The sequence below is a fragment of the Cuculus canorus genome, chromosome 28 (assembly GCF_017976375.1).
Source record: "Cuculus canorus isolate bCucCan1 chromosome 28, bCucCan1.pri, whole genome shotgun sequence".
Lineage (NCBI taxonomy): Eukaryota > Metazoa > Chordata > Aves > Cuculiformes > Cuculidae > Cuculus > Cuculus canorus.
In genome coordinates this window covers 2,426,045-2,446,227 of record NC_071428.1, presented here as the reverse complement: position 1 = coordinate 2,446,227, position 20,183 = coordinate 2,426,045, and the positions used below count along the sequence as shown (strand labels likewise).

Here is a 20,183-nt window from a genome sequence, read left to right as displayed (position 1 = left end):
CTTTCTTCTCCAGCACGCATTTCCACACCAATGGCCCCAATGAAGAGGGATATAATTATCTCACATCACTATCTGTGTGGTGAAGCTTGTCCGCTTGAATTCATAATTAGCTGGGGTTTCTGCCACCGCCCCTTGGCCAATGCCCCAGGCAGTCTGGGACATGTATAAAAGAGCTGAGTTCTTCACAGCTCTCTATCCAGCTTCTTCCACTGTTGACTCTCCTGATCATCGTGGTAAGTCCAACTCTTACCTCCCTCTTCCCTTCCTCAGCAATGTCTTTCCCAAGGAGTCTCTTGCTCTGGGCTCCACCGCTCTTCCATGGAGCATAGTTAGCATGGGATGGTGCTGTTTGAGAGCTATGGAAAGGAGGGAAATTTAACCTTGCACGTACAATGCCCACACTATACAAATGCACTCAAGTCCTTTGGGAGCTGGTTGAGTTTCCATCTGCTTTAGATGACAGATATTTCTTCTCTCTTGTGTGCAAGGCCCAGGGAGCCCGAGAAAGATCAAGGGGATTACAGCAGCATTTCAGCTCTAGAATTTGTTTTTGCTCTGACCTCCTGAGATGATCCAGAGGATGTCTTGGGACACAGGTTCCAAGTGCAAGAGAGTCCGGAGGGATTTGGGCTCAAGCCTTGCTCTGAGCCATAGTTTTGCCTTGTCTTGCAGCTTCACCTCCTGCACCGAAGGATGTCCTGCTCCAGCCTGTGTGCCCCTTCCTGTGGGGTGGCTACCCCAGCCCCGCTGGCTGACTCCTGCAACGAGCCCTGCGTGCGCCAGTGCCCCGACTCCACGGTGGTCATCCAGCCCCCAGCTACAGTGGTCACCTTCCCTGGGCCCATCCTCAGCAACTTCCCACAGCACAGCGCTGTTGGCTCAGCTGGAGTCCCCGCTGTTGCTGGGAGCTACGGAGGCAGCTATGGAGGCCGTGGTGGTTATGGAGGCTCCTGGGGCTATGGAGGCCTTGGGGGCTATGGAGGCTATGGAGGCTCTTGGGGGTACGGAGGCCTTGGGGGCTATGGAGGCTATGGGAGCTGCGGATACGGTGGCTGGCGCCGAGGCCACAGGTACCTCAGTGGCAGCTGTGGGCCCTGCTAAGCCTCACACTGCAGCCGATCTCTGATGAAGATCTCCGGAAAAGCCCCTGGTACATCTCCACACAAAGCCTGAAGAATGGACAACCCCTTGGCGTTGCTGGGCTCCAGAACATGGACACCTCCTGCTGCCCGTGGTCCAACTCTTCCTTCACCCTGCCTCGCTTGAACATCCCTTCATGACTCGTTGACCCCTGATGACAGAGGTTCGCACTGGGTGCCTACTCCTGTGGCACAACGGATGCTCACCATCACCCTGCCCAGTGCCAGGAGACAGGGGAGACCCTGTCCAGAGCCCTTGTCCCAACTCCCTCCTCCCCTGGAACTGCAATAAAAGCTGTATTGCATCACAATATTCACCTCTGGCTTTGTTTCGTCCTTCCTTCATACTCCGAGTGACAGCACGATGTCCCAGGAGTGTCCCACCCAGGGCCTTCTCAGGGTGAGACGTGGGAGCTGGTTTGGTTCCGCTTGACTGCCCTTGTGCGTTACAGCACTTTGCAACATGGTCACTCGGAGAAGGGACACTGCTCATCTCCTTCAACAACAGCTTCTTCCCCTTGGCTCTCTCTGTCTTTTCCCCATTTTGGTCTCCTGCACTGAGCAGATCAAGAAGAGCAGTTGGGCTCCACAGGGATCTGCCACTCAGTCTGGCCGTTCCCCACAGCTGCCTGTAGCCTCAGGAGTGCAGGGACTGGGACACACACAAAGCCACTCCAAGGACAAAGGCCCAGGTCACAGACACTCAGGAGGCCATGGGTTCTTAGCGGAGAGACTGACCAATGCCCAGCTCCTCCCCAACTGCCTTACCTTCATCCCCTCCACATTCCTTTATCCTTGCCCCAGCTCCTCATCCTGTTTTCCCTCTGTTTCGCGCTGGTCCTCAGAGCACTTTGGCACTATCTTCCCCCCCTCCACTGCAACAGAAGCTCTCCTTGGCATTCCCTGTGTCACCTGCTGCCACCAGTGGGCACAGCTCTGCCAGGAGGGACAGGAGAGCTTCCCACAGCCTGCTGCTCTGGAGCACACTCTCACACAAGCCCTTTGCTGCCCTTCCTCACCCACCAGCCCATAGAGTAGCCCACACTGACACACCACCGCAAAGCATCCACCCACAATACCCGTGATGGGGTCACCAGATCCTCTTCCTCATCAGACACACAGAGGGCATCATATGTACCGGGGTCTGGTGGATGGTCGTGAGTCAGTGCAGGGGAATCTGGGTATATATGGGGACAGATGACCCATATTTTCCTGAGCTCCCCGGCAGTGACCAACTGCTGCTACACTTCCCACTGCTTCTCATCTCTACCTTAGTTGTGGGGGCACAGTCAGCCTGTGTCTTCAGAGTGTACTGGCAATGGTTATCTCTTCATTTCCTCAGACCTCCAAATGTGATCAATAACAAGCTAATAAAAGAAGGTGATGCCAGACATCTTGGTTCTACAGAGGAGTTGGAAGAGCTTCTGCAAGACGCACATAGTGCTTTCAAGTATTTTGAGTAGGCTTTGACGTGGTCTGATGGGTATGACTGGTAGAAGACCAGGAGAAGCTCAGTGGGATGTGCTCTACAAGACCCATCTGGGGCTGTCATCATCAGCTATGACATACTGAGCAAACTGCCCAAACACTCCAAGAACATAACCATGGAAGACTCAAGAAGCCCAGAGTGAGATATCCTGGGGTTTGGGGAAAGTGCAAAAGAAGAAGGATTACCTTAGAGTCCACCCTTAGACAGGTATACTCTTTATTGGGTAAAAAACTGGCTTGATTGATGATCCCAGGGAGCTATGGTGAATGGAGGTAAATCCAGTTGGTAACTGGTCACAAATGGTATTCCCAAGGGCTCAGTTTTGGGGCCAATCTCTTGTCTTTATCAATGATCTATATGAGGAATTGAGTGCTCCCTCTGTAAGTGTGAAGTTGATACCAAATCAGTCAGCAGTGTCGATTCTCTGGAGGGTAGAAATGTTCTGCAGAGGAATTCGAACAGGCTGGATCTACAGGCCAAGGTAAATTGTATGAGGTTAAACAAAACCAAGTGCCCGGTTCTGCACTTCTGTCACAGCAACCCTGTGCAACACTCCAGGCTTGGGGAAGTGTGGCTGGAAAGCTCCCTGGTGGAAAAGGACCAGGGGGCGCTGGTTGAGGGTGGCTGAACTTCACCTGGCAGTGAGCCCAGATGGCCAAGAGGGCCAGCAGCATTCCAACTTGAATCAGCCACAGTGTGCCCACCAGGAAAAGGGAAGGGACCATCCCCCTAGACTCATCATTGGCGAGGTGGCACCTCAAATCTTGGATTAAATTTTGGGACATGGATTATTAGGCATAGTGGTGTTGGGTAGATGGTTGGGACCTCATGATCTTATTGGTCTTTTCCAATCTTTAGTGATTCTATGATGCTATAATCAAGAAAAAGTGTGAGTCGGCATTGCAAGGCAACACAGATTTTATTGAGGTTCCAGAGGAGGGGGGAAATGGGAGAAGAGCAGGGTCCAGGTCAAGGACAGCCCACATGTCTGGGCAGTGGGCAGAGTGACAGTGAGAACCAGTCGTGCTGCAGCAGTAGGTACCCAGTGCAGATCTCTCTCATCACGGGGCAAGGAATCATGAAGTGAAGATCAATGGGACAAGAGGAAGTAGAGTTGAGACAAACTCACTTGTGAAGCATCCAAGCTCTGGAGTACAGCAATGCCAAAGGGATGTCTTCCAACAGAGTGCTGTGTCGAGATGTGCCGGGGCATTTCCAGAGCTCTCCTTCATCTGTGGCTGGATCCAGTGGGGGGTTTAGCAGGGCCCACAGCTGCCACTGAGGTACCTGTGGCCTCGGCGCCAGCCGCCGTATCCGTAGCTCCCATAGCCTCCGTAACCCCCATAAAGGCCACAATTGCCATAGCCCCCATAGCCCCCAAGGCCTCCGTATCCCCATGCGCCTCCATAGCCTCCGTAACCCCCAAGGCCTCCATACCCCCAAGAGCCCCCGTAGCCTCCATAGCCACCACGGCTTCCAAAGGTGCCTCCATAGCCCCCTGCAACACCAGGGGCTCCTGCTGACCCAACAACACTTTGCTGTGGGAAACTGCTGAGGATGGGACCGGGGAAGGTGACCACCGAAGCTGGAGGCTGGATCACCACCGTGGAGTCGGGGCACTGGCGCACGCAGGGCTCGTTGCAGGAGTCAGCCAGCGGGGCTGGGGTGGCCACCCCACAGGAAGGGATGCACAGGCTGGAGCAGGACATCTTTCAGGCAGACAAGGAGTCCTGAAAAACATAGAGGGATTAGGCAGGTGTGAGTGGAAGGGGCTCTATCAAAAGAGACAGAGAGAGATCCCCAAGAGGCTTCCCTGAGGTGGACTTACCCTGTTGATCAGGAGAGTGAAGCAGAAGAAGGTGGATAGTGGGCCGTGAAGGCTCCAGCTCTTTTATACATGTCCCAGACTGCCTGGGGCATTGGACAAGGGGGTAGTGGCGGAAACACCCAAGTAATCATGAAATAATGCTGACAAGATTCATGACACTGATTTCATGCCATTGAAACAATTATATGCCTCCACAATGGAGACAATGATATGCAAACATGCCCTAGAGAAAAAAAAGGGGATGGGATAAGCCATTAGATTAAAAGGCAATGCATTGTTGTAACACTGATAAATGTAAATGTTTCCCTAATCCCCACTTTGCTTACTCAGAAGAGTCCTGAGCATCTTGAACATTATTTGTGTGGCCAATGACACCACACTCAGCGGCATCTCATCTGCTTCCAGAGCCAGCAGTGCTCACACCAGCTGTGCCTATGATGAACATCACCACGTGCAGCCTGGCTACCAGTGGGTCCACAGCCAACGTCTCCTGGCACAACCCTCAATGACCATCTGAGTAATCGAGTCCTTCCTGAGAGCCGTCACGGAAGATCATGCTCACAGACACGGGGTCAAGAAAGTTGAATGCCATGGTCTCCTTCCTGCCCTACAGCTCCTCTGTGCACATCCCCTTTCATAAAAGACTTTGCCACCTGAGATCTTCTCCTTGCTCATGCCTGTGTTGAACTCCCAACACACATGGATCTCTGCCACACACAACAAAGAGCGCCCCTGCTCTTTGCGTGGCTGTTAATCGAGGAGCCACAACCACACACTGTCAGGCATAGGCATGCAGTTGGCCAAAGCTTAGGAATGCTCCTATCCTGTTCCCCAAAGCTCCAGGACGCATGGGCACTGGGAGAAGGTGGGTCTTTGGGAATCACCCGAAGCATGTGGAATGGCTTCTCCTTTGCCCAATATGCCACTGTCTTTGTTTACCAGCTTGTAAAAGGGAGGTAATGACAGGCGTGATGGAAGTGTGCAGGATTGCAAAGCACTTCTGCAAGATCGGCAGGATGCTGGCATGTACACAGAGTTGGGGGATTAGGGACAGATTGGGGTTTATTGGTGCTGCCAGGTCAGCTACAACAGCGCCTTCTCTTTCATGTAGAGGTGTGTCATGGTGTGTCCCTCCCATCACCTCTTTCTTCTCAAGGGCACATTAGCACACCAACATCCCCAACAAGGAGGGATATAATTGTCTCACATCACTATCTGTGTCAGGAAGCTCATTCCCTGGATTTCATGAATAGGTGGGATTCATGTCAACGCCCTTTGGCCGATGCTCCAGGCAGTCTGGGACATGTATAAAAGAGCTGGAGCCTTCACGGCCCACTATCCACCTTCTTCTGCTTCACTCTCCTGATCAACAGGGTAAGTCCACCTCTGGGAAGCCTCTTGGGGATCTCTCTCTGTCTCTTTTGATAGAAGCCCTTCCACTCACACCTGCCTAATCCCTCTGTGTTTTCCAGGACTCCTTGTCTGCCTGAAAGATGTCCTGCTCCAGCCTGTGTGCCCCTTCCTGTGGGGTGGCCACCCCAGCCCCGCTGGCTGACTCCTGCAACGAGCCCTGCGTGCGCCAGTGCCCCGACTCCACGGTGGTCATCCAGCCCCCAGCTACAGTGGTCACCTTCCCCGGGCCCATCCTCAGCAACTTCCCACAGCACAGCGCTGTTGGCTCAGCTGGAGTCCCCGCTGTTGCTGGGAGCTACGGAGGCAGCTATGGAGGCTATGGTGGCTATGGAGGCCTTGGGGGCTCTTGGGGGTATGGAGGCCTTGGGGGCTATGGAGGCTATGGAGGCGCATGGGGGTATGGAGGCCTTGGGGGCTATGGGGGCTATGGCAATTGTGGCCTTTATGGGGGCTACGGAGGCTATGGGAGCTGCGGATACGGCGGCTGGCGCCGAGGCCACAGGTACCTCAGTGGCAGCTGTGGGCCCTGCTAAACCCCCCACTGGATCCAGCCACAGATGAAGGAGAGCTCTGGAAATGCCCCGGCACATCTCGACACAACACTCTGTTGGAAGACATCCCTTTGGCATTGCTGTACTCCAGAGCTTGGATGCTTCATGTCTACTAGGGCCCAATTCTGCCTTCCTCCTACCCTGCTTCAGGATCCCTTCAAAGCTCCTCACCCCTGATGACAGAGACACATATTAAATGCCTGTGCTCGTGGCATGACTGATGCTCACTTTCACGCTGTCCACTGCCCCTAGAGATGAATTGTCCGTGTCGAGGACCCTGCTCTTTTCCCGTTCCCCTCTCCCACAGAACCTCAATAAAAGCTGTGTTGCATCGCAATGTTGATCCATGTTGTTTCTTGATCCTTCCTTCTTCTTTTCCACCTCCCCAAAACTGCAGGGCATATCTGGGCTGCTTGAATGTCCCATGGTTGTGTCCTTGGCGTGTTTGAGTAGTTTGTTCTGTGTGTTAAAGCTGACAATCAATGTCTCAGTTTGGTCTTGTAGAGCATGTCTCCCTGAGCTTCCACTGACCTCCCAACAGCCATACTCATCATACATTCCCAAAGCCCACTTTAAAGGCCTGAAAGTGCCATGCATGTCTTGCAGAAGCTCTTCCAAATCCCCTGCAAAACTGACATTCCTGGCATCACCTCCTTTTATTGTCTTGTTATTGGTCAAATCTTAAGTTCTTGGGAAATGGAGAGGCGATGACTGCACTTACATGGCTGCTGGCCTTGTAGATGTGGCCAGTGAGACATGGGGAGCATGGGGAAGGTATAAAATAGAAAGAACAACAATTTCTAAGTTCCTCCTCAGAGCCATCAAATGGCCTTGCTGTCCCAGTCCCACGAAGCACAGAGCTCTTTGAGCAGGAGGATGGACTGCCTATTCTTTTGTTGTCTTTATCAGTATCTTTATCAGTAGCTCTTGGCTTGTATCAGAAACAGTGTGGCCAACAGGACCTGGGAAGTGATTCTGCCTCTACTCAGCACTGGTGAGGCAGCACCTTAAATACTGTGTTCAGTTTTGGGCCCCTCACTAAAAGAAAGACATTGAGGTTCTGGAGCATGTCCAGAGAAGGACAACAAAGCTTCTGAAGACTCTGGAGAATGAGTCTTATGAAGAGCAGCAGAGGGAACTGGAGTTGTTGAGCTTAGAAAAGAGGGGAGACCTTATTACTGTCCACAACTATCTGAATGGAGGTTGTAGAGAGGTGGGTGTTGATCTTTTTGCCTCAGTGATCAGTGACAGGACAAGAGGGAATGGCCTCAAGCTGTGCCAGGGAAGGTTCAGATTGGACATTAGGAAAAATCTTCTTCACTGAGAGGGACATCAAGCTCTGCAACAGCTGCCCAGGTAGGTGATTGAGTCACCATCCCTAGAGATATTTAAAAGACATGTAGATGAAGTGCTTAGGGATATGATTTAGTAGTACACAGGTATGGTTGGACTTGATGATCTCAAAAGTCTTTTCCAACCTAAGGATTTTCTGATTCTATTATTCTGATTTGTGATCCCAGCACAGCAAAGTGACCTTGGAGAGCAAGAGTTCCAGCCAGAGCAGTCAGTAAGCGCAGCATAGCAGCAGCTGGTCACCACTGGGGAGCTCAGGAAAAGAAGGGTCGTCTGTCCCCATATCTACCCAGATTCCCCCTGCACTGACTCACAACCATCCACCAGGCCCTGGTACGTGGTGACTCCTGTGTGTGTGATGAGGGCACAGTAGCGGAAGGGTATCTACTGACCTTCTTACAAGTGCCCCTGGTGGGTGCTTTGGGGTGGTGTGTCAGTGTGGGCTACTCTATGGGCTGGTGGGTGAGGAAGGGCAGCAAAGGGCTTGTGTGAGAGTGTGCTCCAGAGCAGCAGGCTGTGGGAAGCTCTCCTGTCCCTCCTGGCAGAGCTGTGCCCACTGGTGGCAGCAGGTGACACAGGGAATGCCTGTGCAAGGGAATGTGTGCAAGAAGGAGAGCTTCTGTTGCAGTGGAGGCGGGGGAAGATAGTGCCAAAGTGCTCTGAGGACCAGTGTGAAACAGAGGGAAAACAGCATGAGGGTCTGGTGCAAGGATAAAGGAATGTGGAGGGGATGAAGGTAAGGCAGTTGGGGAGGAGCTGGGCATTGGTCAGTCTCTCCGCTAAGAACCCATGGCCTCCTGAGTGTCTGTGACCTGGGCCTTTGTCCTTGGAGTGACTTTGTGTGTGTCCCAATCCCTGCACTCCTGAGGCTACAGGCAGTTGTGGGGAACGGCCAGACTGAGTGGCAGATCCCTGTGGAGCCCAACTGCTCTTCTTGATCTGCTCAGTGCAGGAGACCAAAATGGGGAAAAGACAGAGAGAGCCAAGAGGAAGAAGCTGTTGTTGAAGGAGATGAGCAGTGCCCCTTCTCCGAGTGACCATGTTGCAAAGTGCTGTGATGCACAAGGGCAGTCAAGTGGAACCAAACCAGCTCCCACGTCTCACCCTGAGAAGGCCCTGGGTGGGATCTGGGTGGGACACTCCTGGGATATCGTGCTGTCACTCGGAGTATGAAGGAAGGACGAAATAAAGCCAGAGGTGGATATTGTGATGCAATACAGCTTTTATTGCAGTTCCAGGGGAGGAGGGAGTTGGGACAAGGGTTCTGGACAGGGTCTCTCCTGTCTCCTGGCAGTGGGCAGGGTGATGGTGAGCATCGGTTGTGCCACAGGAGTAGGCACCCAGTGCGAACCTCTGTCATCAGGGGTCAACGAGTCATGAAGGGATGTTTAAGCGAGGCAGGGTGAAGGCAGAGTTGGACCACAGGCAGCAGGAGGTGTCCATGTTCTGGAGCCCAGCAACGCCAAGGGGTTGTCCATTCTTCAGGCTTTGTGTGGAGATGTGCCAGGGGCTTTTCCGGAGATCTTCATCTGAGGTCGGCTGCAGTGTGAGGCTTAGCAGGGCCCACAGCTGCCACTGAGGTACCTGTGGCCTCGGCGCCAGCCGCCATATCCGCAGCTCCCATAGCCTCCATAGCCCCCATAAAGGCCACAATTGCCATAGCCTCCATAGCCCCCAAGGCCTCCGTACCCCCAAGAGCCTCCATAGCCTCCATAGCCACCAAGGCCTCCATACCCCCAAGAGCCCCCAAGGCCTCCATAACCACCATAGCCTCCATAGCTGCCTCCGTAGCTCCCAGCAACAGCGGGGACTCCAGCTGAGCCAACAACGCTGTGCTGTGGGAAGTTGCTGAGGATGGGCCCGGGGAAGGTGACCACTGTAGCTGGGGGCTGGATGACCACCGTGGAGTCGGGGCACTGGCGCACGCAGGGCTCGTTGCAGGAGTCAGCCAGCGGGGCTGGGGTGGCCACCCCACAGGAAGGGGCACACAGGCTGGAGCAGGACATCTTTCAGGCAGACAGAGAGTCCTGGAAAACGCAGAGGGATTAGGCAGGTGTGAGTGGAAGGGCTTCTATCAAAAGAGACAGAGAGAGATCCCCAAGAGGCTTCCCTGAGGTGGACTTACCCTGTTGATCAGGAGAGTGAAGCAGAAGAAGGTGGATAGTGGGCCGTGAAGGCTCCAGCTCTTTTATACATGTCCCAGACTGCCTGGAGCATCGGCCAAAGGGCGTTGACATGAATCCCACCTATTCATGAAATCCAGGGAATGAGCTTCCTGACACAGATAGTGATGTGAGACAATTATATCCCTCCTTGTTGGGGATGTTGGTGTGCTAATGTGCCCTTGAGAAGAAAGAGGTGATGGGAGGGACACACCATGACACACCTTTACATGAAAGAGAAGGCGCTGTTGTAGCTGACCTGGCAGCACCAATAAACCCCAATCTGTCCCTAATCCCCCAACTCTGTGTACATGCCAGCATCCTGCCGATCTTGCAGAAGTGCTTTGCAATCCTGCACACTTCCATCACGCCTGTCATTACCTCCCTTTTACAAGCTGGTAAACAAAGACAGTGGCATATTGGGCAAAGGAGAAGCCATTCCACGTGCTTCGGGTGATTCCCAAAGACCCACCTTCTCCCAGTGCCCATGCGTCCTGGAGCTTTGGGGAACAGGATAGGAGCATTCCTAAGCTTTGGCCAACTGCATGCCTATGCCTGACAGTGTGTGGTTGTGGCTCCTCGATTAACAGCCACGCAAAGAGCAGGGGCGCTCTTTGTTGTGTGTGGCAGAGATCCATGTGTGTTGGGAGTTCAACACTGGTATGAGCAAGGAGAAGATCTCAGGTGGCAGAGTCTTCTGTGAAGGGGATGTGCACAGAGGAGCTGTAGGGCAGGAAGGAGACCATGACATTCAACTTTCTTGGCCCCATGTCTGTGAGCATGATCTTCTGTGACGGCTCTCAGGAAGGACTCGATTACTCAGATGGACATTGAGGGTTCTGTCAGGAGATGATGGCCAAGCACTCACAGGCTGCATATGCTGGTGTTCTCCATAGACAAAGGCACTCTGAGCGCTGGTGGCACTGGGGACAGCTGGAATTTGGCTGTGTATTTTTGCTACAGCAGCAGAAAATTACTGTGGCACGATTGGCCACAGAAATGTTCTGTAAGATGCCTAGGACAATTTCATGCATACAAAGTGGGGGATTATGGACAGATCAGGGTTTATTGGTGCCACCACATCAGCTACAGCAGCATCTTGTCTTTCATGTAATGATGTGTCATGATCTCTCCCTCCCATCACCTCCTTCCTCTCCTGGGCACATTAATACCAGTGCCCCCAATGAAGAAGTATATAATTGTCTTGCATCAGAATCTGTGTCATGAAGCTCATGCACTCGATTGCATGATTACTTGTATTTTCTGTCACTGCCCCTTAGATCATGCCCCCAGGCAGGCTGGGACATGTATAAAAGAGCTGGAGCCTTCACGGCCCACTATCCACCTTCTTCTGCTTCACTCTCCTGATCAACAGGGTAAGTCCACCTCAGGGAAGCCTCTTGGGGATCTCTCTCTGTCTCTTTTGATAGAAGCCCTTCCACTCACACCTGCCTAATCCCTCTGCGTTTTCCAGGACTCCTTGTCTGCCTGAAAGATGTCCTGCTCCAGCCTGTGTGCCCCTTCCTGTGGGGTGGCCACCCCAGCCCCGCTGGCTGACTCCTGCAACGAGCCCTGCGTGCGCCAGTGCCCCGACTCCACGGTGGTCATCCAGCCCCCAGCTACAGTGGTCACCTTCCCCGGGCCCATCCTCAGCAACTTCCCACAGCACAGCGTTGTTGGCTCAGCTGGAGTCCCCGCTGTTGCTGGGAGCTACGGAGGCAGCTATGGAGGCTATGGTGGCTATGGAGGCCTTGGGGGCTCTTGGGGGTATGGAGGCCTTGGGGGCTATGGAGGCTATGGAGGCTACTGGGGGTACGGAGGCCTTGGGGGCTATGGAGGCTATGGGAGCTGCGGATACGGCGGCTGGCGCCGAGGCCACAGGTACCTCAGTGGCAGCTGTGGGCCCTGCTAAGCCTCACACTGCAGCCGACCTCAGATGAAGATCTCTGGAAAAGCCCCTGGCACATCTCCACACAAAGCCTGAAGAATGGACAATCCCTTGGTGTTGTTGGGCTCCAGAACATGGACACTCCCTGCTGCCTGTGGTCCAACTCTGCCTTCACCCTGCCTCGCTTGAACATCCCTTCATGACTCGTTGACCCCTGATGACAGAGGTTCGCACTGGGTGCCTACTCCTGTGGCACAACGGATGCTCACCATCACCCTTCCCACTGCCAGGAGACAGGAGAGGCCCTGTCCAGAGCCCTTGTCCCAACTCCCTCCTCCCCTGGAACTGCAATAAAAGCTGTATTGCATCACAATATCCACCTCTGGCTTTATTTCGTCCTTCCTTCATACTCCGAGTGACAGCACGATGTCCCAGGAGTGTCCCACCCAGCTCCCACCCAGGGCCTTCTCAGGGTGAGACGTGGGAGCTGGTTTGCTTCCACTTGACTGCCCTTGTGCGTCACAGCACTTTGCAGCAGGGTTGCTCGGAGAAGGGACACTGCTCATCTCCTTCAACAACAGCTTCTTCCTCTTGGCTCTCCCTGTCTTCTCCCCGGTTTGGGCTCCTGCATTCAGCAGGTGTTGGGATTGCTGTTGCTTACCATCTTTGGCACTGACGTAGGCAGTGGAATTTTGGGGGCATCCTCAGGAAGTTTGCCAACAATGCCAAACTGAGATGTGGCTGGCACGCTGGAGGGGAGGGATGACATCCACAGAGGCATGGACACGCTTGAGAGGAGGGCTTATACCAACATCATGACCTTCAACAAGGTCATGTGCAAGAGCCTGCACCTGGGTCAAATTCCAAGCCCAAATGCAGGATAGGTGGAGAATGGAGTTAGGGCAGCCTTGAAGAGAGGGATTTGGGTTGCTGGTGGATGAGAAGCTTCACATGAGCCAGCAATGTGCACTCGCAGCCCACAAAGCGAATCCTTATTCTGGGCTGCATCAAAAGCAGTGTGACCAGTAGGGTGATGGAGGGGATTCTGCCCTCTCTCACGAGACCCTCGTCTGGAGCCCTGCATCTGGCTCTGGAGCCTTCACAAAGGAAGGGCACGGATCTGCTGGAGCAAGTCCAGAGAAGGTCACAAAGATGATCCAAAGGCTGGAGCACCTCCAGTATGAAGACAGGCTGAGAGAGTTGTTCAGCCTGGAGAAGAGAAGGCTACAAGGAGACCTTAGAGCAGCTTCCAGTCCTGAAAGGGGCTCCAGGAAAGCTGGGGAGGGTCTTTTGGTCAGAGATTGCAGGGACAGGAGGAGGACTAAGTGTTCTAAGATGAAAGCGGTGAGATTGCCATGAGATATTAGGAAGAAATATGTTCCTGTGAAAGTGGTGGGGCACTGATACAGTTTGCACAGGAAAGTCATGGATGTCCCATTCCTGGAGGTGTTAAAGGTAAGGTTGGATGGGGCTTTGAGCCCCCTGATCCAGTGGGAGGTGCCCCTGCCCGTGGCAGGGGTTTGGAACTGGATGGACTTTGAGGTCCATTCCATAATTCTATCGTACTATGATATGGGGACAGATGACCCTGAGCTCTCCATCTGTGGCTAATGTGCCATTACATTGCCCTTCCTGATAGCTCTGGCCAGAAGCTTTGCTCCCAAAGCCTTGCTGTCCAAGACCACTTTGCCATGCTGGGACCACAAGATTAGGAGATACTTGGTTAACGGAAGGACATCAGAAGAGTAGGCAGTCCAATCACCTGCTCAAAGAGTTTTGTGCCTTGTGGGACTGGATACCTGAGGCTGAGATAAGGATACCATGACTGCATACCATGGGCCTGAGAGGGTGCCTGGGAAAAGCTGTCTGTGTCTATCTCACCCCTTCCCGGTGCTCCCAACTCTGCCTTGGCATGGGGGCACAGTCAGCATTTGGCTCTAGTGTGTACATAGGGTAGTCACCACTCCATTTCCCGGGGCCTCAAAATATGACCAATAACCAGCCAATAACAGGAGCCGATACCAGACATGCTGTTTTTTACGGAGGAGTTGGAAGAGCTTCTGTAAGACATCCATGGCAGTTTCAGGTATTCCAGGTGGGATTTGAGAACCTATAGTCGGTGTTGTTGGTGGGAGACTAGGAGAAGCTCAGTGGGACATGATCTACGAGACCACGATGTGACTGTCACTGTCAGCTGTAACACATTGACCAAACTGCCCAACACTCAAAGGCCAAAACAGTTGAAGATTAAAGAAGCCCAGAACAAGATGCCCACGGCTTTGGAGGGAAGTAGTAACAAAGAAGGAAGGATGAAGAAAAAATATGAGTCAATATTGTGATGCAACACAGCTTTTATTGCAGTTCCAGGGGAGGAGGGAGTTGGGACAAGGGCTCTGGACAGGGTCTCCCCTGTCTCCTGGCAGTGGGCAGGGTGATGGTGAGCATCGGTTGTGCCACAGGAGTAGGCACCCAGTGCGAGCCTCTGTCATCAGGGGTCAACGAGTTGTGAAGGGATTTTCAAGCAGGGAAGGATGAAGGCAGAATTGGACCACAGGCAGCATGAGCTGTTCCAGCGTTGGAGCCCAGCAATGCCAAGAGGATGTCCATTCTTCAGGTTTTGTGTGGAGATGTGCCAGGGGCTTTTCCAGAGATCTTCATCTGAGGTCGGCTGCAGTGTGAGGCTTAGCAGGGCCCACAGCTGCCACTGAGGTACCTGTGGCCTCGGCGCCAGCCGCCGTATCCGCAGCTCCCATAGCCTCCATAACCCCCAAGGCCTCCATACCCCCAAGAGCCTCCATAGCCCCCAAGGCCTCCATACCCCCAAGAACCCCCAAGGCCTCCATAGCCACCATAGCCTCCATAGCTGCCTCCGTAGCTCCCAGCAACAGCGGGGACTCCAGCTGAGCCAACAACGCTGTGCTGTGGGAAGTTGCTGAGGATGGGCCCAGGGAAGGTGACCACTGTAGCTGGGGGCTGGATGACCACCGTGGAGTCGGGGCACTGGCGCACGCAGGGCTCGTTGCAGGAGTCAGCCAGCGGGGCTGGGGTGGCCACCCCACACGTAGGGGCACACAGGCTGGAGCAGGACATCCTTCGGTGCAGGAGGTGAAGCTGCAAGACAAGGCAGAACTATGGCTCAGAGCGAGGCTTGAGCCCCAATCCCTCCGGACTCTCTTGCATTTGGAACCTGTGTCCCAAGACTTCCTCTGGATCATCTCAGGAGGTCAGAGCAAAAACAAATTCTAGAGCTGAAATGCTGCTGTAATGCCCTTGATCTTTCTCGGGCTCCCTGGGCCTCACTTGCACACAAGAGAGAAGAAATATCTGTCATCTAAAGCAGATGGAAACTCAACCAGCTCCTAAAGGACTTGAGTGCATTTGTATAGTGTGGGCATTGTACGTGCAAGGTTAAATTTCCCTCCTTTCCATAGCTCTCAAACAGCACCATCCCATGCTAACTATGCTCCATGGAAGAGCGGTGGAGCCCAGAGCAAGAGACTCCTTGAGAAAGACATTGCTGAGGGAGGTAAGAGGGAGGTAAGAGTTGGACTTACCACGATGATCAGGAGAGTCAACAGTGGAAGAAGCTGGATAGAGAGCTGTGAAGAACTCAGCTCTTTTATACATGTCCCAGACTGCCTGGGGCATTGGCCAAGGGGCGGTGGCAGAAACCCCAGCTAATTATGAATTCAAGCGGACATGCTTCACCACACAGATAGTGATGTGAGATAATTATATCCCTCTTCATTGGGGCCATTGGTGTGGAAACGCATGCCGGAGAAGAAAGAGGTGGTGGGAGGGACAAACCGTGACAAATCATCACATGAAAGACAAGGAGGTGCTGTAGCTGACCTGGCGACACCAATAAACCCCATTCTGTCCCTAATCCCCCACTTTGCTTACACGGAAGAATCCCGGTCATCTTGTAGAAGAGTGCTCTGCCCAACCACGTCACACTCAGTAGCATCCCAGCCACGCACCCAGAGCCAGCAGTGCCCAACATTCCTGCACGTGTGGGGACCATGGCCATGTGCAGCGTGTGTCCATGTGGGTTCTGGGCCAGCATCTCCAGTCACAGCCCTCAATGCCCAGCTTAGTAATTGATTTATTCTTGAGAAGTTTCAGAGAGGTCCATGGTCACATACGTGAGGATGAAGGCCCTGACATTGACCTGATCCTAGTGCTGCTCTTTCGCTACTCCGCGTACATGCCCTCTCTCTGATGTTTCCCATCTTCTATTCCACTGCCATGCCCAACACATCTCTACCAGCCCCCACTGCAGTTGCGTTTTTGCCACACATAGGACCCATCTGCTCTACAGAGCCATGACGTGTGGCTAGACCTTAAAAATCCCAATACCCTCCAGAGGCTTAGAAGTGGACAAAAAAAAGAGGTGTCTGTTGATCACAGGACTGTGAGATGTACTGCTTTTGCTGGCATTTGGATGTCAACCCAAGCATGTGGAAGGCTTAATCCTTTACCCAATAACACACTGTGTTTACCAGCTTGTAAGAGAGAGGTAAAGACAAATGTGACAGCTGTACACAGCATTATAAGGCACTTCTACAAGATGCTAAGTCTCTTCTGCACAGGTAAACATGCAGATTAGGAGTTTATTGGTGCTGCCAGGTCAGCTGCAACAGTGCCTTCTCTTTCGTGTAATAGCATGTCACGATGTGTCCCTTCCATCACTTCTTTCTTCTCAAGGGCACATCAGTACGTCAATATCCTCAACAAGGAAAGATATAATTGTCTCATGTCACTATGTGTCATGAAGCTCATTCCCCGGATTTCAAGATTACCTGTTCTTTCTGCCACCACCCTTTGGCGAATGCCCCAGGCAGTCTGGGACATGTATAAAAGAGCTGGAGCCTTCAGTCCACTATCCAACCTCCTCTGCTTCACTCTCCTGATCAACAGGGTAAGTTCACATCTTGGAAGCCTCTCTGGGATCTCCCCATCCTTCCTTCGATACAGCCCTTTCCCCCACAACCCTGCCTAATCCCTCTGTCTTTTCCAGGACTCCTTGTCTGCCTGAAAGATGTCCTGCTCCAGCCTGTGTGCCCCTTCCTGTGGGGTGGCCACCCCAGCCCCGCTGGCTGACTCCTGCAACGAGCCCTGCGTGCGCCAGTGCCCCGACTCCACGGTGGTCATCCAGCCCCCAGCTACAGTGGTCACCTTCCCCGGGCCCATCCTCAGCAACTTCCCACAGCACAGCGCTGTTGGCTCAGCTGGAGTCCCCGCTGTTGCTGGGAGCTACGGAGGCAGCTATGGAGGCTATGGTGGCTATGGAGGCCTTGGGGGTTCTTGGGGCTATGGAGGCCTTGGGGGCTATGGAGGCTATGGAGGCTCTTGGGGGTATGGAGGCCTTGGGGGTTACGGAAGCTATGGGAGCTGCGGATACGGCGGCTGGCGCCGAGGCCACAGGTACCTCAGTGGCAGCTGTGGGCCCTGCTAAGCCTCACACTGCAGCCGACCTCAGATGAAGATCTCTGGAAAAGCCCATGGTACATCTCCACACAAAGCCTGAAGAATGGACAACCCCTTCGCGTTGCTGGGCTCCAGAACATGGACACCTCATATCTGCCTGTGGTCCAACTCTGCCTTCACCCTGCCTCCCCTGAACATCCCTTCATGACTCGTTGACCCCTGATGACAGAGGTTCGCACTGGGTGCCTACTCCTGTGGCACAACCGATGCTCACCATCACCCTGCCCACTGCCAGGAGACAGGAGAGACCCTGTCCAGAACCCTTGTCCCAACTCCCTCCTCCCCTGGAACTGCAATAAAAGCTGTGTTGCATCACAATGTCGACTCATGCTTTTTCTTCTGCCTTCCTTCTTTACTACTTACCCCCAAAAAAACCTGGACATCTCACTCTGGGCTGCTTTAATCTCACACGGCTGTGCCCTTGGAGTGGTTGAGCAATTTGTTCAATGTGTTACCGCTGACGATGACAGTCATAGAGCTCATCCCATTGAGCTTCCACTGGTCTTCCACCAGCAATACACCATACATTCCCAAAGCCCACTGGCAATACCTAAAATGCCATGCGTGTTGTGCAGAAGCTCTTCCATCTCCTCTGCCTGACACCACCTCCTTTTCCTATCTTTCTATTGGTCACATTTGTAGGCATTGAGAAGTGGAGAGATGACAACTGAATCTGCAGGGCTGCTGGCCTTGTAGACTTGGCCAACTAGAGGTGGTGAGCACTGGGAGGGGGAGAGATAGACACAGACAGCTTTTCACTCGTTTCCTCTTAGAGCCATGAAATGACCATAGGTATCCAGTCCCACGAAGCACAAAACAATCTGAGAAAGAGGTTGGACTGCCTACCCTTCTGATGTCCCTCCCTTGCCCAAGTATCTTCTGAGGTTATGATCCCAGCACAGGAAGGCAGTCTTGGATTGCACGAGTTCCAGCCAGAGCCATCAGGAAGGGCAGTGTAGCAGCAGCTGGTCACCACTGGGGAGCTCAGGAAAAGGTGGGTTGTCTGTCCCCATATCTTCCAAATTCCCCCTGCACTGACTCACGACCATCCACCAGGCCCTGGTACGTGTGGTGACCACTGTGTGTCTGATGAGGGCACAGTAGTGGAAGGGGATCTGCTGACTCCATCACGGATGCTGTGGATGGGTGCTTTGGGGTGGTGTGGCAGTGTGGACTACTTTGTGGGCTGGTGGGTGAGAAAGGGCAGCAAAAGGCCGGTGTGAGAGTAACCCTGGGGCTGCAGGGAGCTTTGGGGAACGGCCAGAGTGAGCAGCACAGTCTCTGTTGAGCTCAAATGTTCTTGTTCTACAGAGTGCAGGAGCCCAAAGTGAGGAGAAGACAGAGCCAAGAGGGAGAAGGTGTTGTTGAAGCAGATGAACATTGTCCCTTGCTGCACGCTATCTTTTATCAGAACGATGTTTTGCCCAGGACAGTCACGAGGAAGAGAAGTAGCTTCAGTGGGTCAACCTGATAGTCTTGGTGGGAGCTGGCTGGGACAGCCCAGGGAACTCCTGCTGCCACTATGGGCATTGGATATGGGGTAAGGGTGAAGAAAAAACAGAGGTGAATATTGTGATGCAACACAGCTTTTATTCAGTTCCAGACGAGGAGGGCATTGGGACAAGTGGAGGGCTCTGGCCAAGGACAGCCCACATCTCATGGCAGTGAGCAGAGGGACAGAGAGCATCAGCCATGCAGCAGGAGTAGGCACTCAGTGTGAGAGTGTATTGGTTAAACGCACGTGCTGGCATGAACAGGATTCTGCAGTGCCCACCCTCAGCTATATTCCTACACCACCTCTGTAACGCCTCCAGCACCAACAGCATCTGGTCTGACTCCAACTGTGGCTGCTGAAGGCAGGAACAGATCTGGGAGCTTACCAGGGCTGGCGAGTCAAAGGTGTTTGGGATGTGAAGTGAGGGAAGCCTGGAGCCGCAACAGCTTTTATGCCTCACCACAGCCCTGCTGCAGGAGTCTTGGTAGAAAAAGCTGCCCTGAGGCTGCTGGGCGATGCCTGGTGTCCTCTGCAATTCCTGCTCGCACCTGCGATGACAAGCACCAGCCCACGCTGGGTGCCATGAAGCAGCCTCTGCCCTCGGTGAAGTAGCGTAGGGCACAGCATAGCTGAGGGCATGGCATAGCGTGGTCCTCTCCAAGCCCTCTTTGGAGATCTTGATTACTCAGCTGAGCAGCAAGGACTGTGCCAGGAGTGGCTGCAAGGCAGGATGCACATGTTCAAATTCTCTACAGGCACGGGCACGTCAGCCAGCCCATTCTTTGCACTTTCTTTCATCAAGGGAACCTGCAAGCCCCAAATATCCATCAAGGGTAAAGAGATGGCTGAGGCTTAGGGATGCACATAGTGCCTGTGAGCCCCCCAACCACTGCTAGCACTGGGACACTTAGGAGCCACCCTGAGTAGGTGGGATGGCTTCTCTCGCTGGTCAATCTTCTGATGACTCTGTTTACTAGCCTGTAAAAGAGAGGTAATGAGAGGTGTGGTGGAGGTGCACAGGATTGCAAAGCGCTTCTACAGGGTTCTTAGAACACAGCCACGTATGCAAACTGGGGGGATTAGGTACAAATTTGGGTTTATTGGTGATGCTAGGTTAGCTACATCAACAGTCCCTTGTCTTTGATGTAATAGTGTGTCAGGGTCTGACCCTCCCGTTGCCTCTGTCCTCTCCAGGTCAAGGTCTCGTGCCAATGTTCCCAGCAAGGAGGGATATAATTGTCTCACGTGTCATTAAGCTTGTCCATTGTATTCAATGATTACGTGGGGTTTCCACCACCGCCCTTTGGCCGATGCCCCAGGCAGTCTGGGACATGTATAAAAGAGCTGAAGGCTTTGCAGCCCTCTATCCAGCTTC

General features: G+C 53.4%; 7 protein-coding genes across 7 annotated transcripts; 4 read left to right on the top strand and 3 right to left on the bottom strand.

Moving 5' to 3' along the window:
• The first annotated feature begins 169 nt into the window (after positions 1 to 169).
• On the top strand, positions 170 to 1,409 carry LOC128849410 (claw keratin-like). Its single transcript, XM_054051215.1, has 2 exons — positions 170 to 233; positions 673 to 1,409. The coding sequence occupies exon 2, from the start codon at positions 694 to 696 to the stop codon at positions 1,099 to 1,101; it is 408 nt and encodes a 135-aa protein (XP_053907190.1). The 5' UTR covers positions 170 to 233; positions 673 to 693; the 3' UTR covers positions 1,102 to 1,409.
• Positions 1,410 to 3,540: 2,131 nt separating this feature from the next.
• LOC104066214 (claw keratin-like) lies at positions 3,541 to 4,353 on the bottom strand. Its single transcript, XM_054050808.1, has one exon. The coding sequence runs from the start codon at positions 4,335 to 4,337 to the stop codon at positions 3,885 to 3,887; it is 453 nt and encodes a 150-aa protein (XP_053906783.1). The 5' UTR covers positions 4,338 to 4,353; the 3' UTR covers positions 3,541 to 3,884.
• Positions 4,354 to 5,804: 1,451 nt separating this feature from the next.
• Positions 5,805 to 6,599, top strand: LOC128849340 (claw keratin-like). The gene is made up of 2 exons (XM_054050811.1): positions 5,805 to 5,830; positions 5,929 to 6,599. Exon 2 carries the CDS (start codon positions 5,950 to 5,952, stop codon positions 6,400 to 6,402), a length of 453 nt encoding a protein of 150 aa, XP_053906786.1. The 5' UTR covers positions 5,805 to 5,830; positions 5,929 to 5,949; the 3' UTR covers positions 6,403 to 6,599.
• Positions 6,600 to 9,070: 2,471 nt separating this feature from the next.
• Positions 9,071 to 9,921, bottom strand: LOC128849339 (claw keratin-like). The gene is made up of 2 exons (XM_054050807.1): positions 9,899 to 9,921; positions 9,071 to 9,800 (listed from the first exon to the last, which is right to left on the bottom strand). The coding sequence occupies exon 2, from the start codon at positions 9,777 to 9,779 to the stop codon at positions 9,327 to 9,329; it is 453 nt and encodes a 150-aa protein (XP_053906782.1). The 5' UTR covers positions 9,780 to 9,800; positions 9,899 to 9,921; the 3' UTR covers positions 9,071 to 9,326.
• Positions 9,922 to 11,285: 1,364 nt separating this feature from the next.
• Positions 11,286 to 11,959, top strand: LOC104066221 (claw keratin). The gene is made up of 2 exons (XM_009568798.2): positions 11,286 to 11,311; positions 11,410 to 11,959. The coding sequence occupies exon 2, from the start codon at positions 11,431 to 11,433 to the stop codon at positions 11,845 to 11,847; it is 417 nt and encodes a 138-aa protein (XP_009567093.2). The 5' UTR covers positions 11,286 to 11,311; positions 11,410 to 11,430; the 3' UTR covers positions 11,848 to 11,959.
• A 2,208-nt stretch (positions 11,960 to 14,167) lies between these two features.
• On the bottom strand, positions 14,168 to 15,441 carry LOC128849337 (claw keratin-like). The gene is made up of 2 exons (XM_054050801.1): positions 15,378 to 15,441; positions 14,168 to 14,934 (listed from the first exon to the last, which is right to left on the bottom strand). Exon 2 carries the CDS (start codon positions 14,911 to 14,913, stop codon positions 14,506 to 14,508), a length of 408 nt encoding a protein of 135 aa, XP_053906776.1. The 5' UTR covers positions 14,914 to 14,934; positions 15,378 to 15,441; the 3' UTR covers positions 14,168 to 14,505.
• Positions 15,442 to 16,613: 1,172 nt separating this feature from the next.
• Positions 16,614 to 17,611, top strand: LOC104066222 (claw keratin). Its single transcript, XM_054050805.1, has 2 exons — positions 16,614 to 16,744; positions 16,844 to 17,611. Exon 2 carries the CDS (start codon positions 16,865 to 16,867, stop codon positions 17,279 to 17,281), a length of 417 nt encoding a protein of 138 aa, XP_053906780.1. The 5' UTR covers positions 16,614 to 16,744; positions 16,844 to 16,864; the 3' UTR covers positions 17,282 to 17,611.
• The last annotated feature ends 2,572 nt before the right edge of the window (positions 17,612 to 20,183 follow it).